This window comes from Rhinolophus ferrumequinum, chromosome 17 (assembly GCF_004115265.2).
Source record: "Rhinolophus ferrumequinum isolate MPI-CBG mRhiFer1 chromosome 17, mRhiFer1_v1.p, whole genome shotgun sequence".
Lineage (NCBI taxonomy): Eukaryota > Metazoa > Chordata > Mammalia > Chiroptera > Rhinolophidae > Rhinolophus > Rhinolophus ferrumequinum.
In genome coordinates, this window is record NC_046300.1 from 62,458,676 (window position 1) to 62,482,851 (window position 24,176).

A 24,176-nucleotide genomic window follows, 5' to 3' on the forward strand; every position below is an offset into this window, starting at 1 on the left:
TGTTAACACAAGGTAATAAAATAAGCACAAAACTTATACTATGCCATAAGCCATCAGCAGAAAGAATTTTTTACTTACTAAGAAACAATTCTTGTTAAGCATCCAATCAGTCAAATTCAAACAAAATTTAGCAAACAAATGGATATCACCTATTTCCATTCCTTTTGCAAGAATAAAATGTTACTACTATAAACATTATAGTAATACTTTCCCCATAATTGTGAGAGCACAGGGATAATAGTGCAAAAAGTAAGCTTTGGGCATTTCTTACTACATATAAAATCTATCCCATATTATTATAGTAGTATGCGTTTTAATAACATTATGCATTTAAAATCTGGGTCAGTTGCTTTTCATCTGTAATGTTTTTCTGCATGACAGCTTTCTAAGAATATGTGGAGACACATCAGCTACAAAAATCATTAAACCAAGACAAAAAACCTCAGATTTTACTTACATTTAAATAAAATTATTAACAAATAAGCAGGTAAAGAGCTAAGTTAAGAATAAATCATTTACAGTCTAAAAATTCAGCATTTCAAGACTCTTGTCTAGGAGCAAACAAAATATTTTAATATAATTGACATAAACTGGACCTAAGAAATCACCCTTGATCTAAACAGAGACTGTTTTCTATTTTAAATGTTTTCTATGACTACACCTTAGCCATAAAAATCCCAACAGGTTTTATTTCTTGGTGAATATGTCATGAGAGAGCTTTGGTTATAAAATATCAACGTTCATATGCTTTCTTAGCACTCAGCAAAATGGTGCACTGAAATTAAAATGCTTACATTTTATTTCTTCTAATGTAACAATGGAAATTAAAATACAAAAATCTTAAATCAAAAGCAAACAAAAATGCATACAAAATAACCCCAATAAGTTCTGCTATTCTTCAATGTTTATAAAATAAATTTTCATGACCATTTTATCAGAATTTATTAACCTACATCCACAAATATGTTTTGCCAAAATGTTTTGTTATTTAGACCTATTTCAAACCACTTTAATGCAAAGGCTAAAGGAAAAGTTCAAAAGAGGAAAGAATGAGGACCCTGTCAAACCTATGTCCACATTGAGAAAGAAATTGAAGACCCAATATTCCTTTAGTGGTGATCCATTCTGAAGTCTGTGGTTTGTTCCTCCAGGATTTCTTAGAGGTATGTTCTTTGGGATCTGGATAGGATGTCAGTTGTGTGGCAGCCTGTGGTTACAGTTCAATGTAATAAAATCATGAAGAACAGAGGGGAGGGCTGGGACCGTTAAGTGAAAGCTCCTCCTTACGGCACACATATGCACGTATGATGTTGCTGGAAATCCAACACAGTTTTCCACAAAGTGGCCAGGACAGTAATTCAAACAAAAGAGCTTGGCATCTTGTAGCTCCTCCAGGTTGAAGCACACCTCTCTTTGCTACCGTGTTACCTAAAACAAATTAAATAAGTGAGCATTCAATGCCCCATACCCACCAAAGAGAATCCTTCCTGCCACCAGATGCATATGTCCCTGCCCGTGTCATTGTATAGGATATAGCAGTTTGCACCTTTATCCATAACCAACCTCACCAAATCAACTTCGAATTCTTCTTGACGTTTCTTGTTTTTAGGTTGCAAAGAAAATGTGCATTGACGGGACTGCAAATTGGTGCAGCCACTCTAGAAAAGAGCATGAAGGGTCCTCAAAAAATCAAAAATAGAACTACCATATGACCCAGAAATCCCTCTTCTTCCAAAGAAATCCAGAACTCTAATGAAAAAGATATATGCATCCTTATGTACACTGCAACATTATTTACAATAGTCAAGATATAGAAGCAACCTAAGAGTTCATCGTTAGACAGTTGGATAAAGAACAGGTGGTACATATATACAATGGAATATTACTCTGCCATAAAAAGAATGAAATCTTACCATTTGCGACAACATGGATGGACCTGAGAGAGTATTAATGCTAAGTGAAATAAGTCAGACAGAGAACGCCAAGAAAAAGATGCCAAAAAAAATGTATACACATTTTAAGATAACATCTCTTAAAACATGTATACATTTTTTGGCACCCTGGTATATGATTTTACTTATATGTGAAATCTAAAAATCAAAATAAATGAGCCAACAAAACAGAAACACACTCATAGATACAGAGAACATTTTGATGGTTACCAGATGGAAGGGGGTTGAGTGAAAAAGGATTAAGACGTACAAATTGGAAGTTACAAAATAGTCTCAGGGATATAAAGCACAGCATAGGGAATAGAGTAACAATATTGTAATAACTATGTATGGTGCCAGGTGGGTACTAGACTGTCAGGGACAACACTTCGTAAATTATATAAATGTCTGACCACTACACTGCACACCTGAAACTACTATAATACTGAATGTCAACTGTAATTGAAAATATTTTTAATTTTTTTATTAAAAAAAGAAAACATGTACCAAGGCTTCTACAACATGGTGTTACGTGTCCCAGCTTTATATTTTGTGGAGTTATAAAAATCCCATCAGATTAGGTACATTCATGGCACGTCAGGTTGACTCACACATGCTGAGTGTGCTCTGTAAATGGTGCTCAGATTTTGTCAAATGAATGCTGATTAAAATCAGCATATGTCAAGATGAAAATGTTGCCTTTGTACCTTTTCTAATGTAGTTAACTTGCATTTTAAAAAATACATTATTTTGTAAAACTGCCATATGGACTAGAAACATACCTCCATTAAAGTGCTTTTTTTAAATTCCATTTTTAAACACCCCAGTCTCATTACTTATAATCTAAGAAAATAGGTCAGCAGTTTCTATAGTTTGATTTCTTCATGTAAGAAATTTTACACATTAATCAATACACCAACCAGAAAAAAAAAAGCTTAATACATGTCTACACCATGAAAATATTTTCAAACTAAATTACATTAGTTGATAGCAGTCATCATGCCTGGTCTTTAGATCCAATCAGTATTCACTCAAACCTCAGATTCCCTACTAACTGATAACGGCCTTTATTTATGTATTCTACAATGTAATAGCTCTTCCATTTGTGCTGGAATACTATAGCAACAAAACAAAAACCCCGTCCTCATGGAGCTTACCTAGAGGACGGGCCGGCACACTTTTTCTCTCCAGGACCAGACAGTAAATACGTTCACATTTGCAGGTATATAGTCACTGTCACAACTATTCAACTCTGCCTTTATACTACGAAAGCCGCATGGACAATCCAACCCGCAAACTAATTGGCGTGGCTTTGTTCCAATAAAACTTTATTTGGACACTGAAATTTGGATTTCATATCATTTTCATAGGTTATGAAATGTTAATTTCTTTTTTATTTTTCCAAGCACTTAAAATTGTATATCTAACCCACCTTAGCTCACAGGCCATGGGCTGGATTTGGCGAGCAAACCATAGCTTGCTGATTCCTATTCTAGAAGAAAGGATTGGACAAACAGGCAAATAAATAGCATGTCTAATGTGCTATGTGCTATGGAGAAACGTAAATCAGTATAATGGAGAAAAGAAATATTGGGGCAGGGACGGTAGATGGTTACTGTTTTATAGAGATTGTCAGAGAAGGAGATATTTGAAGAAACACTTGGAGGAAGGGAGGGAGGGAGCCCCAACTGTCTTGGGGAAGAGCATTCCAAGTGGAAAGGTGAATGCAAGGGGGACCACAGGTCAATGCAAGATTTTTGGCCTTTCTCTGACTGAGGTACAAAGGTGAGACAAGGAACGCATGGCAGATTGCTTATTTTTGTTTTTTATTAATTAAAGTTTATTGGGGTGACAATTGTTAGTAAAGTTACATAGATTTCAGGTGTGCAATTCTGTGATACATCATTTATATGTCACGTTGTGTGTTCACCACCCAGAGTCAGTTCTCCTTCTATCACCATGTATTTGATCCCTTTTACCCTCATCTACCACTCCCCTACCCCCCTTCTCTCTGGTATCCACTAAACTATTGTCTGTGTCTATGAGTTTTGGGTTTTTCATTTGTTTTTCTTGTTCATTTGCTGTTTTCAGTTTTATATACCACATATCAGTGAAATCATATGGTTCTCTACTTTTTCTGTCTGACTTATTTCGCTTAGCATAATAATCTCAAGATCCATACATGTTGTCGCAAATGGCACTATTTCATCTCAAAATGGATCAAAGACCTAAACATAAGACCTGAAACAATAAACGCATAGAAGAAAACATAGGTACCAAACTTATGGACCTTGGGTTCAAAAGCTAAAATAAATGAATGGGACGACATCAAACTGAAAAGCTTTTGCACAGCAAAATAAACCATCAACAAAAAAAAGAGGCAACCAACAAAGTGGGAGAAGATTTTTGCAAACAACACCTCGGATAAGGGGCTAATATCCAAAATATATAAGGAACTCATACAACTCAACAATAAAAAAACGAACAACCCGATTGAAAAATGGGCAGAGGACCTGAAAAGACATTTCTCCAAAGAGGACATAAAAATGGCAAATAGACATGTGAAAAAATGCTCAACATCACTAATCATCAGAGAAATGCAAATAAAAACCACAATGAGATATCACCTCACCCCAGTTAGAATGGCTATCATCAACAAGACAAATAGTAACAAGTGTTGGAGAGGCTGTGGAGAAAAAGAAACCCTCATACACTGTTGGTGGGAATGCAGACTGGTGCAGCCACTATGGAAGGCAGTGTGGAGGTTCCTCAAAAACTTATGAATATAATTACCGTATGACCCAGCAATCCCTCTCCTGGGTATCTACCCAAATAAATCCGAAAACATTTATCCATAAAGACATGTGTGCTCCAATGTTCATTGCAGCTTTATTACCAGTGGCCAAGACATGGAAATCAAAGTGTCCTTCGATAGATGAATGGATAAAGAAGATGTGGTATATATACACAATGGAATACTAGTCAGCGGTAAGAAAAGATTGCATCTTAAAGGGATCACTTGGCTGAAGTGATGAAAGGGGAAGCCAAGAGAATGTGTGACAAACAGGATCAAGAATGTGACAGAAAGAGGGATTAGCCTTTGGCTTGAAAAACCTAATGACTGAATCGGTCATTTTCTGGATGCGGAGGACTGGCTCGCTTTGCCTTAGTTTCTTCATCTGTCTAATGTAAAAATAGCACCTGCTCCCTTCAGTTGCAGCGAAGAGTGACTGAAATATGTGAACTGAATTGCATGGCCCAGTGCTTGTCACGTGGTTAACACTCAAGAAGGGTGGCTGCTGCCATGGTAGCTCTTTCCAGATTGATCATGTGTCTATATATGACCTAACAGTGTTTACAGCCAAGTACTGATCTGCGTCTCGGATGGAATTCTCAAAGGCATGTTATTTAAGGAAGCTCATTCTCCATGCCCAGCTCATTTTAGAGGCTATCTACACTGAAAGTTGGATCAGATAAATTAGGATTTATTTTCCTGTAAAACTTTCATTTTGCTGATCGTATAAGGAAGGTTCATCATTATTTGGAATTTTGGTGGATAATGGTTGCTAACATGCCAATATCAGCTCCACTCACATGTGACAAGGTACCCTGAGTATTTTAAGCTCTGGCTGTAGGAATCAGGGGAGACAAGACTTCAGGATAAAGATGCCATCTCAGTGGGACCTGGAAAGACAAGTGGAATTTTAAAAGAGAAAGGAGATGGAGAAGACAGCAATGGGGTGTGGAAATGCACGGCCTACTGGGTGAGTGTCAGGGAAGGCCCAGCCCCAAAGCGCTTATACTCTGTAATTTCGACCTATTACCAATGGGGATTCATGAATGGTCTCTCATCAGGAGGGAACCTGGGCAGGGAGTTGATTCTGGTGGCACAGAGAGCAGAGTATAAGCCAATAAAGGCTCAAGCCGAGAGCAGGTAGGGAGCTCAGTTAAACCAGTGGCTCTTGGTTAAACCTAGAAGTGCTTGATATTTAATATGATTTACTTCCATTTTCAAACCACAAACGCCATGGCAAATGGTTGGCTTTTGTACAAAGACGATGTCATGCACTTGTTAGGAACTTTAATACTGACAACTCAAGACAAAAACTAACTCTTTACCATAGAGAATGCAGTAAAACTCAGAATTAAGAAAATGGAAATTGAGGCAGGACGACAGAGACAGAGTTATATTTTTCCACAAGAAGTAATAGCTGCACCCTCTCCGGGGACCTTGAAAACTACACAGGCAGAATAAACTCAATGCCAACCTTCTATGCTTTGGGAAAGACAAAATGACTGGTTAGGAAGTCATCCCCTCTCATCTTCATATCTTCATCTAAGCCTATTAATATCTCAAGTTAACTGCTAACTCTTTTCATATTTGCATGTAAATGGAAAATAAAATTCTGACATAGGTGGTTTACTATAGATAGACAATCTTACCTTTTGGCCCTTCTATGCTTTGTTGTGCATGAACAGTTTAAGAAAAATGGAAACTATTTTGCTATGTATTCAACACCCTCTCCTGTAGGGTGGCAATTGCTCTACCTTTGTAGAGCTGCTATCTCACCAGTGAAGTAAGGTCAGGTGGTTTTAAGAAAAAGATGTAGCTTCTGTGGGCACCAAGCTCTTCACGGAAGCCAGTCACACCTCCACAAATGACTTTATTGTATGTGCAGAAGATCCATAAAATACATAAAATGTTTTATGCAGTTCAAGTCACACCAACTCGGATTAATAAAGGAAACAAAGTTTTATAACTTCGAGATTATTCTCAAGTGGCTTATCACTAAAGAAAAGAAAAAAAGCAGCTAAGCATCATAGTAGCTTAGGGAACTATATTATGTTTCTACAACTCTTCAAAGTGCCAAATGAAATGTCACTACTGTTGAGGATTTAGCTACAGCAAACTTATATTCCCAACACACAGAGCCAAAATGCCCCTAAAGGTTTGCTTCCTGCAAATGCCCTCCGTAACTGTACATAAACGGAGAGGGAATGACTGTAGCAAGAGGCTACTTAGACACATTCTTTTCCAGATCATAGCTGGCTTGCACTTATGATGCTGTTTCATATTTATAAGTAAAAATCAATGCAAGCATAACCTTCTGAAATGTTACTTCTTGGTCTATAAGAATTACAGTAAAAGAAAAATTTATCATTGATGGATGTAAGTAAGCTCCTAGCTCGTTGGTAACCAAGATTTTCATTTGAGCGGTTAGGGAAAATGGCTGAAAGGGGCCAGTAACAAAAGGAGAATGGAATTAGTGTAAGGCAGGGTTTGCTGAGCAGGCACACTTGGGTTTACGTAGATTGAGATTTCATTGGGATCGGCTTAGAGAAGGCACTGATAGAAATGATGGAGTGTTAAACTCCTTCCTCCAACACGACTCTGTGAACTTCACTGCCCTGGATATAAACACATGCATCAGGTCATTTATCCTGGTCCTCTTGGTATCACTGACAAGGGCAAGTTAGATGATAACTGCAATTAATAATTGGAAATAGTCTTGGTTTTGAAATTATGCTCTAAATAGATAAAAAGTAACAATCAACTGACTTAATATACTATTGATAATTTTTGGTATGATAATATCAACAAAAATTTACATTTACTTTAAAATTTATTATAAAACATTATTTTTATGTTTTTGATTTAATATCTTTTATTATATTAATGGCATATATTTAAATATCTACCTTATAACAATGTATTATACTATCTCGTGCTCACAATGAAGAGAAGAATTCACCTGCTTTTGACCTCAGTAGTTGAAGATGAATGAGAATTCTGTTTAGTAATTCAAAATACTCATAAAGGGAGAACCGTAAGCAAGATGAGAAGCCATTCAATAATGATTATATCTCCTGAGGGGACAAAGCTCAGAGAGAAACCATAACTATAGAGTCACGCCATTCTAGTGTGTCTCATTCTAATATCACAGAATGTCCTGTTTTACTAATTTTCATTCAAAAAAATAGTTAATGAGATATCCAAAGGGCGCTGGGACCATCAGGGTAACAGACATGGCCCTGATTTCCCAGCTCTGCTTTGAACAGAAAGCTCTAGGTCTGAACAAATAAGTACAGCTGACCCTTGAACAACACGAGTTTGAATAACATGGGTCTACTTACATGCAGAATTTTTTCAATAAATACCTGTAGTGCTTTCTATCTGCAGGTGGGAGTCTGTGGATGAAGAGGGCCGACTGTATGCAATTATCTATCCGTTTTATATAGGAGACTTAAGCATCAGTATATTTGGGTATCCGTGGGGCTCCCACAGAGACCGAGGGACCACAAATTTTGAGGAAGTCAAAAGTTATACATGGTTTTTTAACTGCGTGGGGGTAGGAGGTGTGTCAAGTTGTTCAATGGTCAACTGTATACCCATCGACGTAAAATATAACCATAGTAAATGCTCAAAGATAAAGGGGACACGAATCCAATCAGGGAAGTGTTTCCTGAAGAAATAATGGTAAAACTAGGAAAAAAAGGAGGGTAACACATTCCATGAAGAGCATATTCCTTTAAAACTGCAGATACCAGCGTAAGAGGGACTAACAGCCAGCAAAGATGGATGGAGCAGAAAGAACGGAGGGCAGGTAGGTTGCCCGTTGACTTATGAAGAGCTTTTCAACATAGTGTTGGAAGTCCTTGCCAGAGCAATCAGGCAAGAGAAAGAAATAAAAGGTATCTACATTGGGAATGAAGAAGTTAAATTGTCACTCTTTAGAGATGACATGATGCTATATATACAAAACCCTGAAGACTCCACCAAAAAGCTATTAGAAACAATCAACGAATACGGTAATGTTGCTGGCTACAAAATCAACGTACAAAAGTCCATTGCATTCCCATATATTAACAATGAAATCTCAGGAAAAGAAATAAAAAAAAATTCCCTTTGCAATTGCAGCAAAAAGAATAAAATATCTAGGAATAAACTTAACTAAGGATGTGAAAGACCTATATGCTGAAAACTATAAGACATTTTTGAAAGAAATTGAAGAAGACACAAAGAAATGGAAAGATATTCCGGGCTCCTGGATTGGAAGAATCAACATAGTTAAAATGGCCATATTACCCAAAGCAATATACAGATTTAATGCAATCCCCATCAAAATCCCAATGGCATTTCTTAAAGAAATAGGACAAAAAGTCATCAGATTTGTTTGGAACCACAAAAGACCACGAATAGCCAAAGCAATCTTAAGGAAAAAGAACAATACTGGAGGTATCACACTCCCTGACTTTAGCTTGTACTATAGGCCTACAATAATCAAAACAGCATGGTATTAGCAGAAAAACAGACACATAGACCAATGGAATAGAATTGAGAACCCAGAAACAAAACCACATAAATATGAACAGATAATTTTTGACAAAGAAGCAAAAAGCATACAATGGAGAAAAGACAGCCTCTTCCATAAATGGTGCTGGGAGAATTGGATAGCCACATGCAAAAGAATGAAACTGGACTGCTATCTGTCACCATGGACCAAAATTAATTCAAAATGGATCAAAGACTTAAGCATAAGACCTGACACAATAAACTGCAAAGAAGAAAACATAGGTACTAAACTTATGGACCTTGGGTTCAAAGAGCATTTTATGAATTTGACTCCAAAGGCAATGGAAGTAAAAGCTAAAATAAACAAATGGGACTATATGAAACTTAACATCTTCTGCACAGCAAAAGAAACCATCAACAAATAAAGAGGCAACCAACTGAATGGGAGATTTTTGCAAACAGTGCCTCCGATAAGGGGCTAATATCCAAAGTATACAAGGAACTCATGCAACTCAACAACAAAAAAAACAACCTAATTGAAAAATTGGCAGACGACCTGGAGAGACATTTCTCCAAAGAGGACATACAAATGGCAAATAGAATATGAAAAAATGCTCAACCTCACTAATCATCAGAGAAATGCAAATAAAAACCACAATGAGATATCACCTCACCCCAGTCAGAATGGCTATCATCAAGACAAATAGTAACAAGTGTTGGAGAGGCTGTGGAGAAAAAGGAACCCTCATACACTGTTGGTGGGAATGCAGACTGGTGCAGCCGTTATGGAAGGCAGTGTGGAGGTTCCTCAGAAAATTACGAATAGAATTACCATATGACCCAGCAATCCCTCTCCTGGGTATCGACCTAAAAAATCTGAAAACATTTATACATAAAGACACATGACCTCCAATGTTCATTGCAGCTTTGTTTACGATGGCCAAGACATGGAAACAATCAAAATGTCCTTCGATAGATGAATGGATAAAGAAGTTGTGGTATATATACACAATGGAATACTATTCAGCAGTAAGAAAAGATGATATAGGAACATTTGTGACAACATGGATGGATCTCGAGAGTATGATGCTAAGCGAAATAAGTCAGACAGAAAAAGCAGAGAACCATATGATTTCACTGATATGTGGTATATGAAACAAAAACAACAAAAGAACAAGACAAACAAATGACAAACAAAAACTCATTGACACAGACAATAGATTAGTGGTTACCAGAGGGTAAGGGGGGTGGGGGATGGGAGATGAGGGTAAGGGGGATCAAATATATGGTGATGGAAGGAGAACTGACTCTGGGTGGTGAACACACAATGGGATTTATAGATGATGTAATACAGAATTGTCCATCTGAAATCTATGTGATTTTACTAACAATTGTCACCCCCAATAAATAAATAAATAAATTTTTTTTTAAAAAAAGAACCTGACAGGCACAGGCTAATAGACTAAGTAGCCAGAGGAAGCCAATAGAAAACCTGGGGGCCAACTAGCTTAGAAGATTCACGTTTCACAAAAATGAATATAATCATCGTATGGAGAACAGGCTGAACATGAGCAAGAGCAGATGTGAGGCAGCAACTCAGTAGTCCAGAGGAGACACCGGGTGGACCAGACAGAGGCTGTAAGTACAGTGATGCAGAGTTGTGCAGGGATTGGGAAGTCACAGTACCACCAGCAAAATAAACATTAGACATGGGACCATAAGGAAGAAATTGGATTTCTGGCTCAAGAGATGGGTTGACAATTGTGTCCTTCAGAGACAGGGAGAACTGGAAAGAAAACCATTCGGGGAGGAAACTTTTGACTTGAAAGACTTGAATCAGAGTCTTCAACATTAAATCTCCTTACAGGCATACGTATTTCTATTTTAGTAAATCATCCATCTGTAGATGTTTGCCATGTCATTTTGATACACTAGCTTGTCGACTCTTGTAAACTTTTATTAATTAAATTTATTGGGGTGATACTGGTTAAGAAAATGATACAGGCTTCAAGTGTACAATTCTATAATACATCATCTGTATATTGCATTGTGTGTTCACACCAAATGTCAAATCTTCAGTCACCGTATATTTGACCTGGAAAGATGTGAAATTAACTTAGCAACCTTGCCTAAAATAACGAATTCACCCACCAAGTCACTGCTCGGTAAATTCTGACATAAAGGGCGATGCTGGGAAGAGGGCTTTTCCAAAAGGCCAAATACGGTGGCACTGCCCAACCAGGTTTACCAGTATAGGTAATGTTGTTTTCCTGATGGCAGCATAAAATGAAGGGGAGAACCCCAGAGTTAATAATGCTGAAATGAAATCATCGTTGTGTTTTGTCTATACTTGCCTTCGTAGTTTTGACTTTGTTGCCACTGCTACAGGACCAACCTGAGTAATCTGGCAGCACTTTACAATCCTCTCCTTCCAAACAAGGATGCATGTGACACCACCATTTCTGAATCACGATAGATGCTGGAAAACAAAGGCCAAATAATGTGACACTGCACTTTCCTGCAAATATGGACAACACAAAGCTCAATATAGATTAGTACATGGACTTCAAAGATTGCTAATAAGAATTAGTTTACCAAGAATAAATTTAAAGAATCCAATTAGCCATACACTCTACAAATAATTTTTTTTTCCTGTAGTTGACTAATTATAACATAGTGTGATCTCAAGCTTCAAGGTAGGCCTGACTTGATTTGAATTTGGCCATGCTACTTTTTTATAAATGACCTGGGACTAGTTATTTAACTCCTCTCAGCCTCAGTTTCTTCATCTGTAAAATGGCGGTAAAAATGGAAGCTCACCACAGGATGTCGAGAATGAAGCTAATCTGTGTGAAAGTCTCGGCTGACTTTGGGCCAGTCACTATGTTCCCAGGAAACGTTAGCTGTTACTGTGGTCATCATCTTTGCTTGTAGGCTGCATTTTCATAGTGCAAAGTTGGTATATGTTTGATGCTTTTTGTTGTCAACAACAAAGACTAAAAGCAGTAAACATTTCCATCATACATTGTGCTCATCTCTCCAGCCATTCCAGCAAGTGGTGAGTAATTTGAAGTCAATTACTAGGTACAAAGTGAAGATGCGCAGGCCTGACATTCCCTCAGGTGCCCGCATGCTAGACTAATTAGCTCACCTGTGAATTAGCTTTCCTCCTTACCTCACTATGCCCGCAGCAGTCCGCCAATAAAATGATTTGTGTTTTAAGCCCATGAAGCAGAAACTAGCACCCCAGCTCTCTGGGTTTGGAGGCAGAAGAAGAGAAGTAAAGGAAACATCATCGATTTGGCTGGTTATTCCCACAGATTCAAAGGACATAAAGGGTTGTGACTGAGTTTTAAAGGTGAGCTGAACTAACAGGCTGGAACAGGACAGAGCACTGGGGGGCAGGGAGGATGAATGGGGAAAATGGGGACTAGCTTAGCCCTGTTTTCCTTCTTCAAACAGCAACACTTTGATAGAAATATCCCCCAATGGATTTGATTTGAACTACTGCTACCTAAGAAGTCCAAAACTCAAGTTCAAGCAAATTTTTATGAATTCTACTAATTGCCTTCCCTGAATTTTCTAATTTCAATCTCACTGCAGCCCTGAGGTTAAAATTATTTTCTTGCATCTCATAGAGAAAAGAAAACCAAGGCCCAGAGGCACTGAGTGACTTGCCGGAAGTCACACAGTTTGAAAACAGTCAGGCAGCATTTGGATGGAGGCAGTCTAATGCTGCAGCCCATGCTCTAACCATTAAATACATGCCCCCTCCCTCACACCGGAGTTCTCTAGTAGAAACAACTCCTGGTATAGAATCAGTGACAAAAGTAAGTAACACAGCAAGTCAGTGCATTCAAAATTATTCTTCTGTCAGGCAAATGCAGTATGGCATGATGAGGGCGCAGGATGGTTTCATATCAGCTGAAGTGGCCACACATTGCGTCTGCCTACCCCGATGCACAAAAGCGGCCACCGTTCCAGATTCTGGCCAAACACTGAGCTGCTATCCCATTATTCCCATCAGCACCAATAGTACCCGAGGAAGGCAGATTTGTGATCCAGGAGAACCACTTGCTATTTAAATGAGAAGGTGCCAACACAGAGAAAGGAATGTAGCTAAATGAGTTATTTATTTTGTCAGAGACTGCAACTGAACTTGAGTGGATGGACACACTGGCACAAAGCCTGAGAAAGTTATATTCTTTTCAGCCCCAAATATCGTAACAATCTCATCTTAAAACTAGATGGAGTTTTGTCACTTTCAAAGAACTTTTACCTACTATTCCTCTTTTGATTATCCCAACAACCTTCAGAAGCAGGTGGGAAAGCAAATGGTTCGAGAAATAAACACCAGAACTTTCCATAAAGTGAGAGAGGAGGTATTAGAATCTAAATTTTGGGTGGCCAGTTGGCTCAGTGGTTAGAGCGAGGTGCTCATAACACCATGGTCACCGGTTCGAGTCCCACATGGCCCAGTGAGCTGCACCCTCCACAACTAGATTGAAAACAACGAGTTAACTTGGAGTTAAGCTGCACCCCCTACAACTAGATTGAAAACAATGATTTAACATGGAGCTGATGGGTCCTAGAAAAACGCACTGTTTCCCGATAAAAATTTTGAAAAAAGAATCTAGATTTTAATGCTCTCTATAAATCCGTCTTCCTACTATGCTGCCATTTACAATAATAGTTTAGATTAAGAAGTGCTACATAGCATCTGACCACATTCATAGTGCTGACCAGCCATTCATTATTTTCTGAATACCTTGGGTTGGTCCCAAGTGGATATAAAGATAAATAAGAGATGGTTTCTACCCCTCAATTTAAAATACCATCTGCAGGACTGGAAAAGTTATATAAATGTTGACAGAGCTTAGTGATATTTATACAGAGTTAAAGCTGAATTTAAAATAATTTTTTTAATCTTTAAAATTGTTCCTTAGACACTTTCTTTCACTCGGCAGTGGAACTATCTAATCTTGAGTGGTAGCAGAGCTACATGGAAGAGACAAAAGAAGCCTTGACAGGTGGTTAGCGATCTGTCCAAGTGAAGGCAGATAGAGCGGTAGGACAGTGAGAGGACCATGTGGAGGCCAGCAGACCCAGGTGGCTCAAGGGAGGTGTCAGCAAGGAAACTGAATGCTCGGCTAAGGAGGATGGGCGAGAAGGGGCTCTTGAGGCCAACTTAAGATTAGACTTGATTCTCTAAGCAGTAGGGAGCCATGGGAAGTTTCTGAGCAAGGCAGTGCAGTAAGCCAGGGGAACCTGTGCTGCTAGTAGTGTTGGCCTGGCAGGGGTGGTAAAACAGTGGGGGACAGAAGGGAGTCTGCAAGAGACCAATTGAGGAGTGAGAAATCTGGGAACAAATTCCCTGCAGAAGAAATAGAATGAATCAGATTATCTCAACTTCACAGCAGAGTAATATCAGAACTTCTTACTGAACTCATGGGGATCCAAGAAAATTCTGATGCCAAGTAAAGGCGCTTGAGGGGGAAAAAAATGATGGATTCGGGCATTCATCAAAGAAAAAGATACCAATTCTTAACTACAGAAAAGAATATTATGTGCCTAGTATTGTCTTTAAGGATTTAAATTTAATTTATTTAAATAAGTAAAAGAAGGAAGCATATGCAATCAAGCTCTTGTGAAATTATTTACCATTTTTCTTTCACTTAGTTGGAAAATATGGAGTGATTTTTCTAAAGACAGATTCACAATAGGCTCCTTATAATAGCAAGCTGCCCTGGGATTTAAACTATTTCTCTATTTGCAAAAAAAAAAAAAATCATATTAATATCTTATAGAAGAATATGTTGAGTGAGGTACCCCTATAAGTTCTTCATCTATGATGGCGTTTCATCGTGAAAGACTTAACAACAAATGTTCTTTCAGAAAACACAGACATAATAAGAACCACCATAGTAGCCAAAATAAAAGTTTCAAATTCCTTGATGAGTTAAAGATTGACTAAGGAACTCACAACTAAGGTGAGAACCAACCAAGGGTTGGACCTAGCAGTGAATAAGGTGATTAAACAGCTGGAAGTTTAAGCTTTGAGTGCATACTGAGCCGTGTAGAGCTGAGACAAAGAACCCAGCAGTAGGATTCTATTAAAATAACTCAGGAGAACATCTGCCCACTTAACTGAGCCTTGTCTCCCCAGGAAAACGAATTTGTGGGATGCAGTTTTTATTCTGTTACAAAATACCATCATATACTTTAAATGAGAAAGGATCTTCTCACTTCTATTTTTACAATAAAATCCTTTAAAAAGCCTCATGCCTTCCTAACTTATGAAAACACTAAATCTCCCTATCTTCAAGATGCCAACCTGTAATAAATTTCTAGTTTTATGCAGAAAGAGAGGGAAAAAAGACAGTGAAGCCCTGGATTTGTGGTAGTGACTAGTACTTTCTATAATGTTCTAGCTGAAAATGTAATGTGGCTAATTAGCTACTTTGCTTCTGGTGCATTTTCTTTACTCTCTGTTGTATAAAATAGATTGAGGGTTTTTTTTTCCCTATCCTTTATCCCAAATACGTATCACCCCATTAAATAAAATACAGTATGTATTTATATAGCTATTTAAATAAGCCCGCCTTTGAATAAGGCTAACAACGAATGGACTCACTTCTTAAAAGTTGGTCTGTCATTTGTTCACTTCATTTAGTTGTATTTACATAGAGTGAAGGGTTTTCTAAAGAAAAATGTAGTTTTGCACTGACACTATGGCCCAAAAGATTAAGAAAACATCTTTCTAAAATATATATCATCTAGAAAATGGAAACGGCCACCAGAATATGCTCTGGAATTTTAATGTATTTTATCTTTAGCTATTTTGCTCTTATCATTCTTATTTCAAGATGCTCACCGTGTTCTTTAAAATTTAAGCCATTTATTAATTTTTAAGATCACTAGGTAGAAAGCCTGCCAATTTATATTTCTTGTTTTTCAAGAAAAGAAGCCATTCCAACCTGACCCATACAACACTCATAAAAGCAGTAGTTAGAGCATGACGACCTTTCTTAAGGAATCTTTTACTTGTTCTCACAGGCCACTAACAACACAGTATTGTTATTTCCACAGTGTACACTGAGTACTGGTTGAGGCAGCAGACGAATGTGCAGACTGATCTTTTGGACTGAGTTTTGTCCTCTCAGCTAAATGCCATCTGATACAGCACATACACCTGCAGTGGGGCCTCCGAGGCAGGATTCCTTGACCTGGGCACGATTGACATTTGGGGCTGGATGCTTCCTTACAATGGAGGTCTGCCCTGTGCGCTGTAAGAGGTGTAGCACCAGGCCTGGCCTCTATCCCCTAGAAGACAGTAGCATCCTCTGCCCCAGCGTGACAACCAAAAGTGTCTCCAGACATTGCCAAACGTCCCCATGGGGCAAAATCGATCCTGGTTGAAAAACACTGACTTATGGTTATGTGGATGTATTCAGCCCAAAATGAGAAGCTGAGCTAATTCATCAGACCTCATTAAAGGTTTGGCTTGTGAAAATAATCCTAATCCACGGCAAACACCATGACACCACTCTTCCACTGCCTTCCTCCGTTCCCCTACTATGGCCAAGTCCACAAGTCTAAAGTCTGCGCGCGCTCGCTCTCTCTCTCTCTCTCTCTCTCTCTCTCTCTCTCTCTCTCTCTCTCTCTCTCTCACACACACACACACACACACACACACATCCTGGCTAATCCTGGACTAGACATGAGACCTATGCTGATAATATGACCTGCCAAATTCAGGGATCGCATTTTTCCTTCTCAAAAATTTTAGGGTATTTTATACGAATTTTGTTCATAGCACTTCATCCCCTTTCTTTACTGTCATACTCTGCTTCATCCAATCTCCTAGAATACAAATTCCCAGAAGGCAGGAATTAAATCCTAAAACTTGATTTCGTCTAAGGCCTCTAAAATCAGCGGCTCTGTTTCTACCATTTCCCAGCCACACTGAGCTACTTCCAGTTCCCCAGTTTGCCCCCCTCAGTCTCCTATGTTTTATGCTGTGCTCTCCCTAGTTCCCTCCTACCTGGTAAACTCATACTCGTCGCTTCTCACGGGGCCCAGCCGCTGACCTTTCTCTGCTCTCCCTGGAGTCCTTCATTTACTAGAGTTTGTCTGTCTTTCTTAGTGAACTGCCGATTCCTTGAAAGCAGGACCTGGAACTAATTATCATGCTACTTTCAGCATCTAGGACATGACAGGCACAAAGGTGCTAAATTAAGACTTAATAAACGAACCAACATATGCAGGTACACAGCCTTCCCACTCCCAAAGTGCTTTTGCAAAGTACACCTTGCTGTCATTCACCTGACCGCCACTGAGAAAACCCAGAAAACTGCTTCACGTTTAAGTGGTACAGAAAACATGAGCAGGAAAACCCTGTGAAATCACATCTTTCAGATAGAGTCTGTGTCTCATCACACAGTCCATGAAGCCATGAGAGTTGTCTGCAGTACGAACTGTAACTCTCATCCTTAACTAAGCGAATTCTGACATCTGAAAAAAGAAATTCAGGCATCATCAAAAGGAAAAAAAAAGCTTTAAAAAGTAACAGCGTCCCATTCCTAAGTTTTTGTCTTATACCTCTTTTTTTTAAAAAAAATCTGATTATTTAGAAAGCATTTACTTTGACAAAATAAATTAAGCTTCATTGTACTACACATTTATCTCATTTTAGCATTAAGACCATTCAGGAGTGTTTCTATAGAGCTGTATTTTGATAAATGCATAGAATACAGTTCCCACCACAGAACAGCCTCTTTATGATGGGAGAAGATTCAAAAGGAAAAACGCTTACCAGCGAAACAGTTGTCTGTGTTAGGACCCAAATAACCATAGCCTCAATCAAATAATTCCCCATCGCTTCTTCCAAATCCCAAATGTGTATTAAAGACACATTTCAATAATTCAGGGGGACTCATAAGTTAATTATTACAAAAAATCTTGATAAGGGAAAACAGCTAGTTTTTCTTCCTGCTTAATAAAAGCTCTGTTTTTATGGAGAAGCAATGCAAACACCAGATAAGTATCTGTGGTATGGATTAACAAAAATGCATAAGGAGGTTCCAGCTTCAGGGCCAACTGAATTAGTGCCCTGTTCCAATGTCTTTTCGCCTTTGTTTTAATTTAAATGTAAATTCAAATGAATTTTATATTTTAGATCCTCTCTATTCTTATTGACAAACAAGAAGAATATATCAGCAGAGACTAAGTCTTCCCACAAGCCATGCAACTGCATGAAACTGCATAATTATTATAGGATAAAGATTTAGCAGGTAAACCTAAAAAGCCCTAATGGAAACATATTTAGATGAAGGCTAGAAGATCAGGGGGATGTGAAAACAGATATATGCAGAGTGATTGAAAAATATGGTGAATGTTTAAATTTTAAAAAATTTATTACAGAAATAGACAAATTGCCATTAAACCCCCTTGCTTCAAATACATTTACAATCATTCTTGCCACTTTCTGAAGCAGTTCTGGAAGTCCTCTTTCGTGACTGTCTTTACTTCATCCTCCATCATGACAATGTTCCATGTCACGCATTGCTTCTGGTACGGCAATTTCTGTCAAATAAAACCATTATGGTGTGTCCTCATCTGCCTTATTCACCAAATCTGGCACCATGTGACTTCTGGCTCTTCCCCAAAGTCAAAATGATTTGGGACATTGAGGCAGCCATGAAAGCACAACTAAAGACACTCACGAAAGAGGACTTCCAGAACTGCTTCAGAAAGTGGCAAGAATGATGGGATAAGTGTGTTCAAAGTGAGGGGTATATTCTGAAGGGGATTAATGGCAATGTGTCTTTTACTGTAATTTTTTTTTTATTTAATCATTCACCGTATTTTGTGATTACGAAATATCCTTGTATATCCTAACTAAAGCCTAAACTACAACTTCCTATACCTCCTCAGTGACTTTGATCCAATGAACATTTATTGAACACCAATTGTTTGCCAGGCAATGTGCAGGGGTCACAGACATGAAAAAAAAATCACAATCTCATTTTTCATGTCTGGGTATTCTCTGGCCACAAATGCTGCTCTAAATTTATACGAGATATGACAATTAAGTTTGTGAACTTGTTGCACCAATGTTGGTCACCTTTTTTTGATATCTGAGGGATTATTCATTATGAATTTGTATCAACTGGACAAACAGTTTACCAAGATAGCTATTTGGAAGTGCTGAACAGGCTGTGTGAAAAAGTTAGATGACCTGAAGTTTTTGCCACCAATTCATGGCTCTTGCATCAAGACAATGCACCAGCTCACACGGCACTGTCTGTGAGGGAGTTTTTAGCCAGTAAACAAATAACTGTATTGGAACACCCTCCTTTCTGACCTGATCTGGTCCCCAATGACTTCTTTCTTTACCTGAAGCTAAAGAAAATATTGAAAAGAAGACATTTTGATGGCATTCAGTACATCAACGGAAGGTAATACGATGACAGCTCTGATGGCCATTCCAGAAAAAGAGTTCTAAAATTGCTGTGAAGGGTGGACTAGGCGCTTGCGTCGGCGCATAGCTTCCCAAGGGGAGTACTTCGAAGGTGACTATAGTGATATTCAGCAATGAGGTATGTAGTACTTTTCCTAGGATGAATTCACAAACTTAATTGTCAGACCTCAAAAATATACTGTCCAAAAGACACTTCTAGTCACAAGTTCCCATTTAAACTTAAATTTGCCCTAGTCACATCTCAAATGTTCAGTTCAAACTAGTCACATTTCAAATGCTCAACAGCCACATGTGGTTAGTCACTACCAACTGTACTGGACACACATGCATGATTACATATAGATATAGAATTATATGGAAATAACATTGGCATCATCATAGAAAGTTCTACTGTATAGACTGCTCAGATACCAAATAATTGGTCTCAATCACTTACTGATTCTACGACACTAAGGAAATCATCTAGTTAGCCTGTGAGTCTGTTGGTTTTCCATAGACACAACCAAATGCCCTTCAGTAGAGGAAAGGTTAAATAAATTATGGCCTATCCATTCAATGGAAAACTTTAGGACAATTGAAAAAATAAGTTAGAGCAATGTGTACTAGATCTGGATCATAATATTGATAGGAATAAAGCAGGTAGGATTAAGAAATACCCAATGTGATACCATTTGTGTATAGCTCACATTTATATTGAATCTATCACATTTTCTACAGACCTATCTTAAATATACAAATATATAGAAAATATAGTTACCCCTAGGATGGTGGCCAAGAGGATTTTGCCCAAATATAAAACAAGCTCATTTAGGGTAAGGTATTAATATTTCCTTTACTAAGATAAAGATACTAATAATAGTATTTGCTACCCAATTCCATACTTTCCAGGTACCCTAAAGGTACCTTGAATACTGTAAAACATGATTTAGATATATAAGATTTAGATATATAAGATATATCCAAAGATTCTAGGCTAGACAGAGAGTATTTATATTCTTTATGTCATGATTCTTAAGCTTCTATAGAAGTTTAACAATCTACAGAGGCAAGCAAACATAGTTGTTACCTTTCGAAAACAATCTGATTAGGAAAGATGAATCAATTCTCTGCTGTGTTAAAACTCATTCATTCACCAGTCAATAAGGGGAGATGGAAATAAGAGACCCAGTTCCTGTCCTCAAGCAACTACAGACTAATGGGAAGGCACACATTCAATAAGTTTTTACAACAAATCGGGATGCATGTTATGAACTAGAAATAGGAGGAGATACAACAACATACAGGAGATTTGAAAGGAAAGTAGGGATTAAATAGACAAAATGTGTTGCAGGGAAGAAGGCAATGATTGAGGTAAAGGATATTGATAGGTGAAGTGAAGAGATGAAAGGGAATGGAAAGGACTCCAGGTGGGGTGGGGTAGAGTAGATGAAAGAGAGAATTGAATTGTTTTTGTAGAAGCATCTTTCTTGCTACAAAATGAAAAATGGAACACTAGGAGTAGTAAGCTCAGCAAGATGTAATGTTGGCCCCCAGACTGTGGAGATAACAGCGGGGTAGAGATAAGTGGAGTGAGTGGAGGGAGAACAAGGAGACAGAATGGGTATGATCTGGATTCAATTGATAGAGAAAATATTTTGGATTCAATTCATAGAGAAAATATATCCCATCTGGGGGTATAGGAACTCAGCAAGTTTCTTTCAAATGCCTTTTTAAATATTAAAGATCTTCATCTTTTTTACAGGTACACAATCCTTTACCTACAATCCCTAAATCCAAAAAGCTCTGAAAATGAAAAGGATTTCTGTACTATGGCAGCAAAATCTGACTTGAATTAACATAAGGTTCTTCATCCTGCCTTATCCCATTCTGCATGAATATTCACATATCTCACTGTAGAAATATTAATATCTGTGATTATGGAGTACAATTGGAGAATACATATGAGTAATTTTTGTTAGGTAATGGATGGGATATGCATTACGTTACCTTTATAAAATGTGACAAAATGTAAATTCAGCAACACATTTGTCCCCCAAGGTTTCTGATAAGGAATTGTAGATCGGAAATTCTTCACTTACATTTCCAACTTTAAAAGTGGCTGAGATCATGCCATATCACAACACCACTGGTGATAATACAGCCCGTAAATGTGTGCCTGTGTTTGTTTGGGAGGAGAGGTGGGCTGTGGGTAAGTTAGCTACTACTTTTGATAGTGCAGTAAGATCTGGAGTTAAGAGTGTGTGTGTGTGTGTGTGTGTGTGTGTGTGTTTTAACTTTCACCTTTAGACATACATCAGGTAAGACTGGAAGTGTTTATTTCATTTTCAGGGAGGTTTTACGTCACTACAGAGAAACTACTAGATAGCTTAATGTCATCTATCTGTTCTCTTGGGGATTAATACTTGTTTCTAACAAGGTGTCTGCTGGAAGAAGCCAGGGACATCAAAAGGAATCAATCCCAGGCCTCTGCCTACAACCATCAACATTCACTATTTTTTTTTAACCATTGGCATAGTACTCTGCCAGAAGATTTAGAGACAATGAATGAATGATACATGATCCCCAACTATTCTCAGAGCAGTTGCTTCAAAGAAGACATTTTGTAAATGTTTGCTAAATAAACTAGAAATTAAAAGAATATTTGTCTATTACATTAAACATGAAGTAAGAAAACCAGGCTGAGTACAGAGTCTGATAGCAGGAAGAAGAAAGAGTCTAAGGAAGCAACTGCTTTGGTGGTGAGATCTGGAGAGACAGTTGGGCCAGAAGAAATCAAAGCACAACTTCCTGGTTATCTGGTAATGAAACTCCCCACTGCTACCACTTTTAAAAAAAAGTTATTAGTTTCAGGTGTACAAACAATGTAATTGGAGACATTTACACCCCTCACAAAGTAATAACTCCTCTCGCCCAATCTATTACCCCTCTGACATTCCATTGACTCTATTCCCTATGCTGTACTCCACATCCTGTGACCATATATACATATATATAGTTATAGTTGATATTCCATATTATTCAACTTCAGGTTCAGGTGCACAGCACAGTGGTCAGATATCTATACAGTCCATGAAGTGGTCTCCCTAAAAAGTCTAGTGCCCATCTGATTCCCTACAAAATCTTTACATTACTGATTATGTTCCCCAAACTGTCTTTCATATCCCTATGGCAATACTGTAACTACTAATTTGTACTCTCTAATCCCTTTACATTCTTCCCCTCTTAAGAGACATCATTAATACCTTACTCATCATGAAATTGGTGAAGTTGTATTTATGGTCATTTTTGGAATGACACTGACCTAGAAACAACCTAGTTTTCTTTGCATTGCAAAGACAGCAAAGTTGGAAGATCCTTGGTAGTTTTAGGTCCTTCTTCAATATTACAGAACCTGACCAGAAAGGTCTTACCTTCAACACAAGAAGGCTGAGCCCGAGTTGTGCCAGCAACCTGCCCTGGGAAGCAAGAACACTTCACTGTTTGGGATCGCTCTTCTATACGGTTCTTGTTACAGCACCTGTGCACAGCAACCACTTCACAGGTCCCCTGTTTGATTTGGTGGTGACCTGGTAGGTAATGGGGGAAAAAAACAGACCCAGTGCTGTTAGGAGGAAATGACATCACCAAGAACTTGAATAATGGCTAATTTTGATGCCTACGTGAATGATGACTACATTTTCCAACTTCCTGTGCTTTGCTCATGAATCTTTGTAACTTTTCATTTTGATATAATTTCAAATTTATATAAAAGTGTCTAGAGGAGAGAGGTGGGGTCAAGATGGCAGAGTAGGAATATCCTTGGCTCCCCTCCTCCCTAAAACATGTCAAAATTACAACTAAATGTAAAGCAACTATCTCCAAGAAAAAACCTGAAGACTTGCAGAACAGATTCTCTACAACTGAGAATATAAAGAAAAGGCCACATTGAGATAAGTTAGGAGGCAGAGAAAGGGCTTCCACAATGAGGGGGGCAGATATCACAAACCCCGGAAGCCCCTTGAAGAGCGAGGTATCCAAGACGTACCTCAGGCTCCTCAGGCTTGGGGACCTGCACCCAGAAGAGGAGCCCCATAATATCGGGTTGTGAGAACGAGCAAACTAAGTGAGAATCCTCCCTGAAGGGCCTGTGCACAAACTCACTCACTCTGAGTCAAAGCATAGATACAGCAGTTTGAAACGCACCTGGGTCATACATAAAGAGATATACTGATGAATTTTAGGGTGTCTGTGGGGGATTTGGCAGGGCTTTCTCTGGGAATGGAGGCACTAACACATACCACTCTTCCCTTGTTTGCTTTGTTTGCTCTCCTTCTATCTAGCCAGCCAGTGCTGTAGGAGCCAGGTCTGACACCTTCCATTAAGCTGCCTAACCTTGCCATCCACCCAGCATTCCCTGAGGACCACCCAACCCAATCACCTTCCAAAGTGGTGCCCTGCCCACCTCCAGCAACCAGGGGTACCCATAAAA

General features: G+C 38.4%; 1 protein-coding gene across 2 annotated transcripts in view; it reads right to left on the reverse strand.

Annotated features, from left to right (window-relative positions):
• Positions 1 to 263: 263 nt before the first annotated feature.
• TAFA4 (TAFA chemokine like family member 4) overlaps positions 264 to 24,176 on the reverse strand; it is a 182,802-nt gene continuing 158,889 nt past the window's right edge. For both annotated transcript variants that reach the window (XM_033132761.1, XM_033132762.1), the window contains 3 exons: positions 23,119 to 23,274; positions 11,580 to 11,704; positions 264 to 1,428 (listed from right to left, as the gene is read on the reverse strand). In XM_033132761.1, the coding sequence (XP_032988652.1) occupies positions 1,417 to 1,428; positions 11,580 to 11,704; positions 23,119 to 23,274 (293 nt within the window). In that variant the 3' untranslated portion in view covers positions 264 to 1,416. The remainder of the gene's footprint in view (positions 1,429 to 11,579; positions 11,705 to 23,118; positions 23,275 to 24,176) is intronic.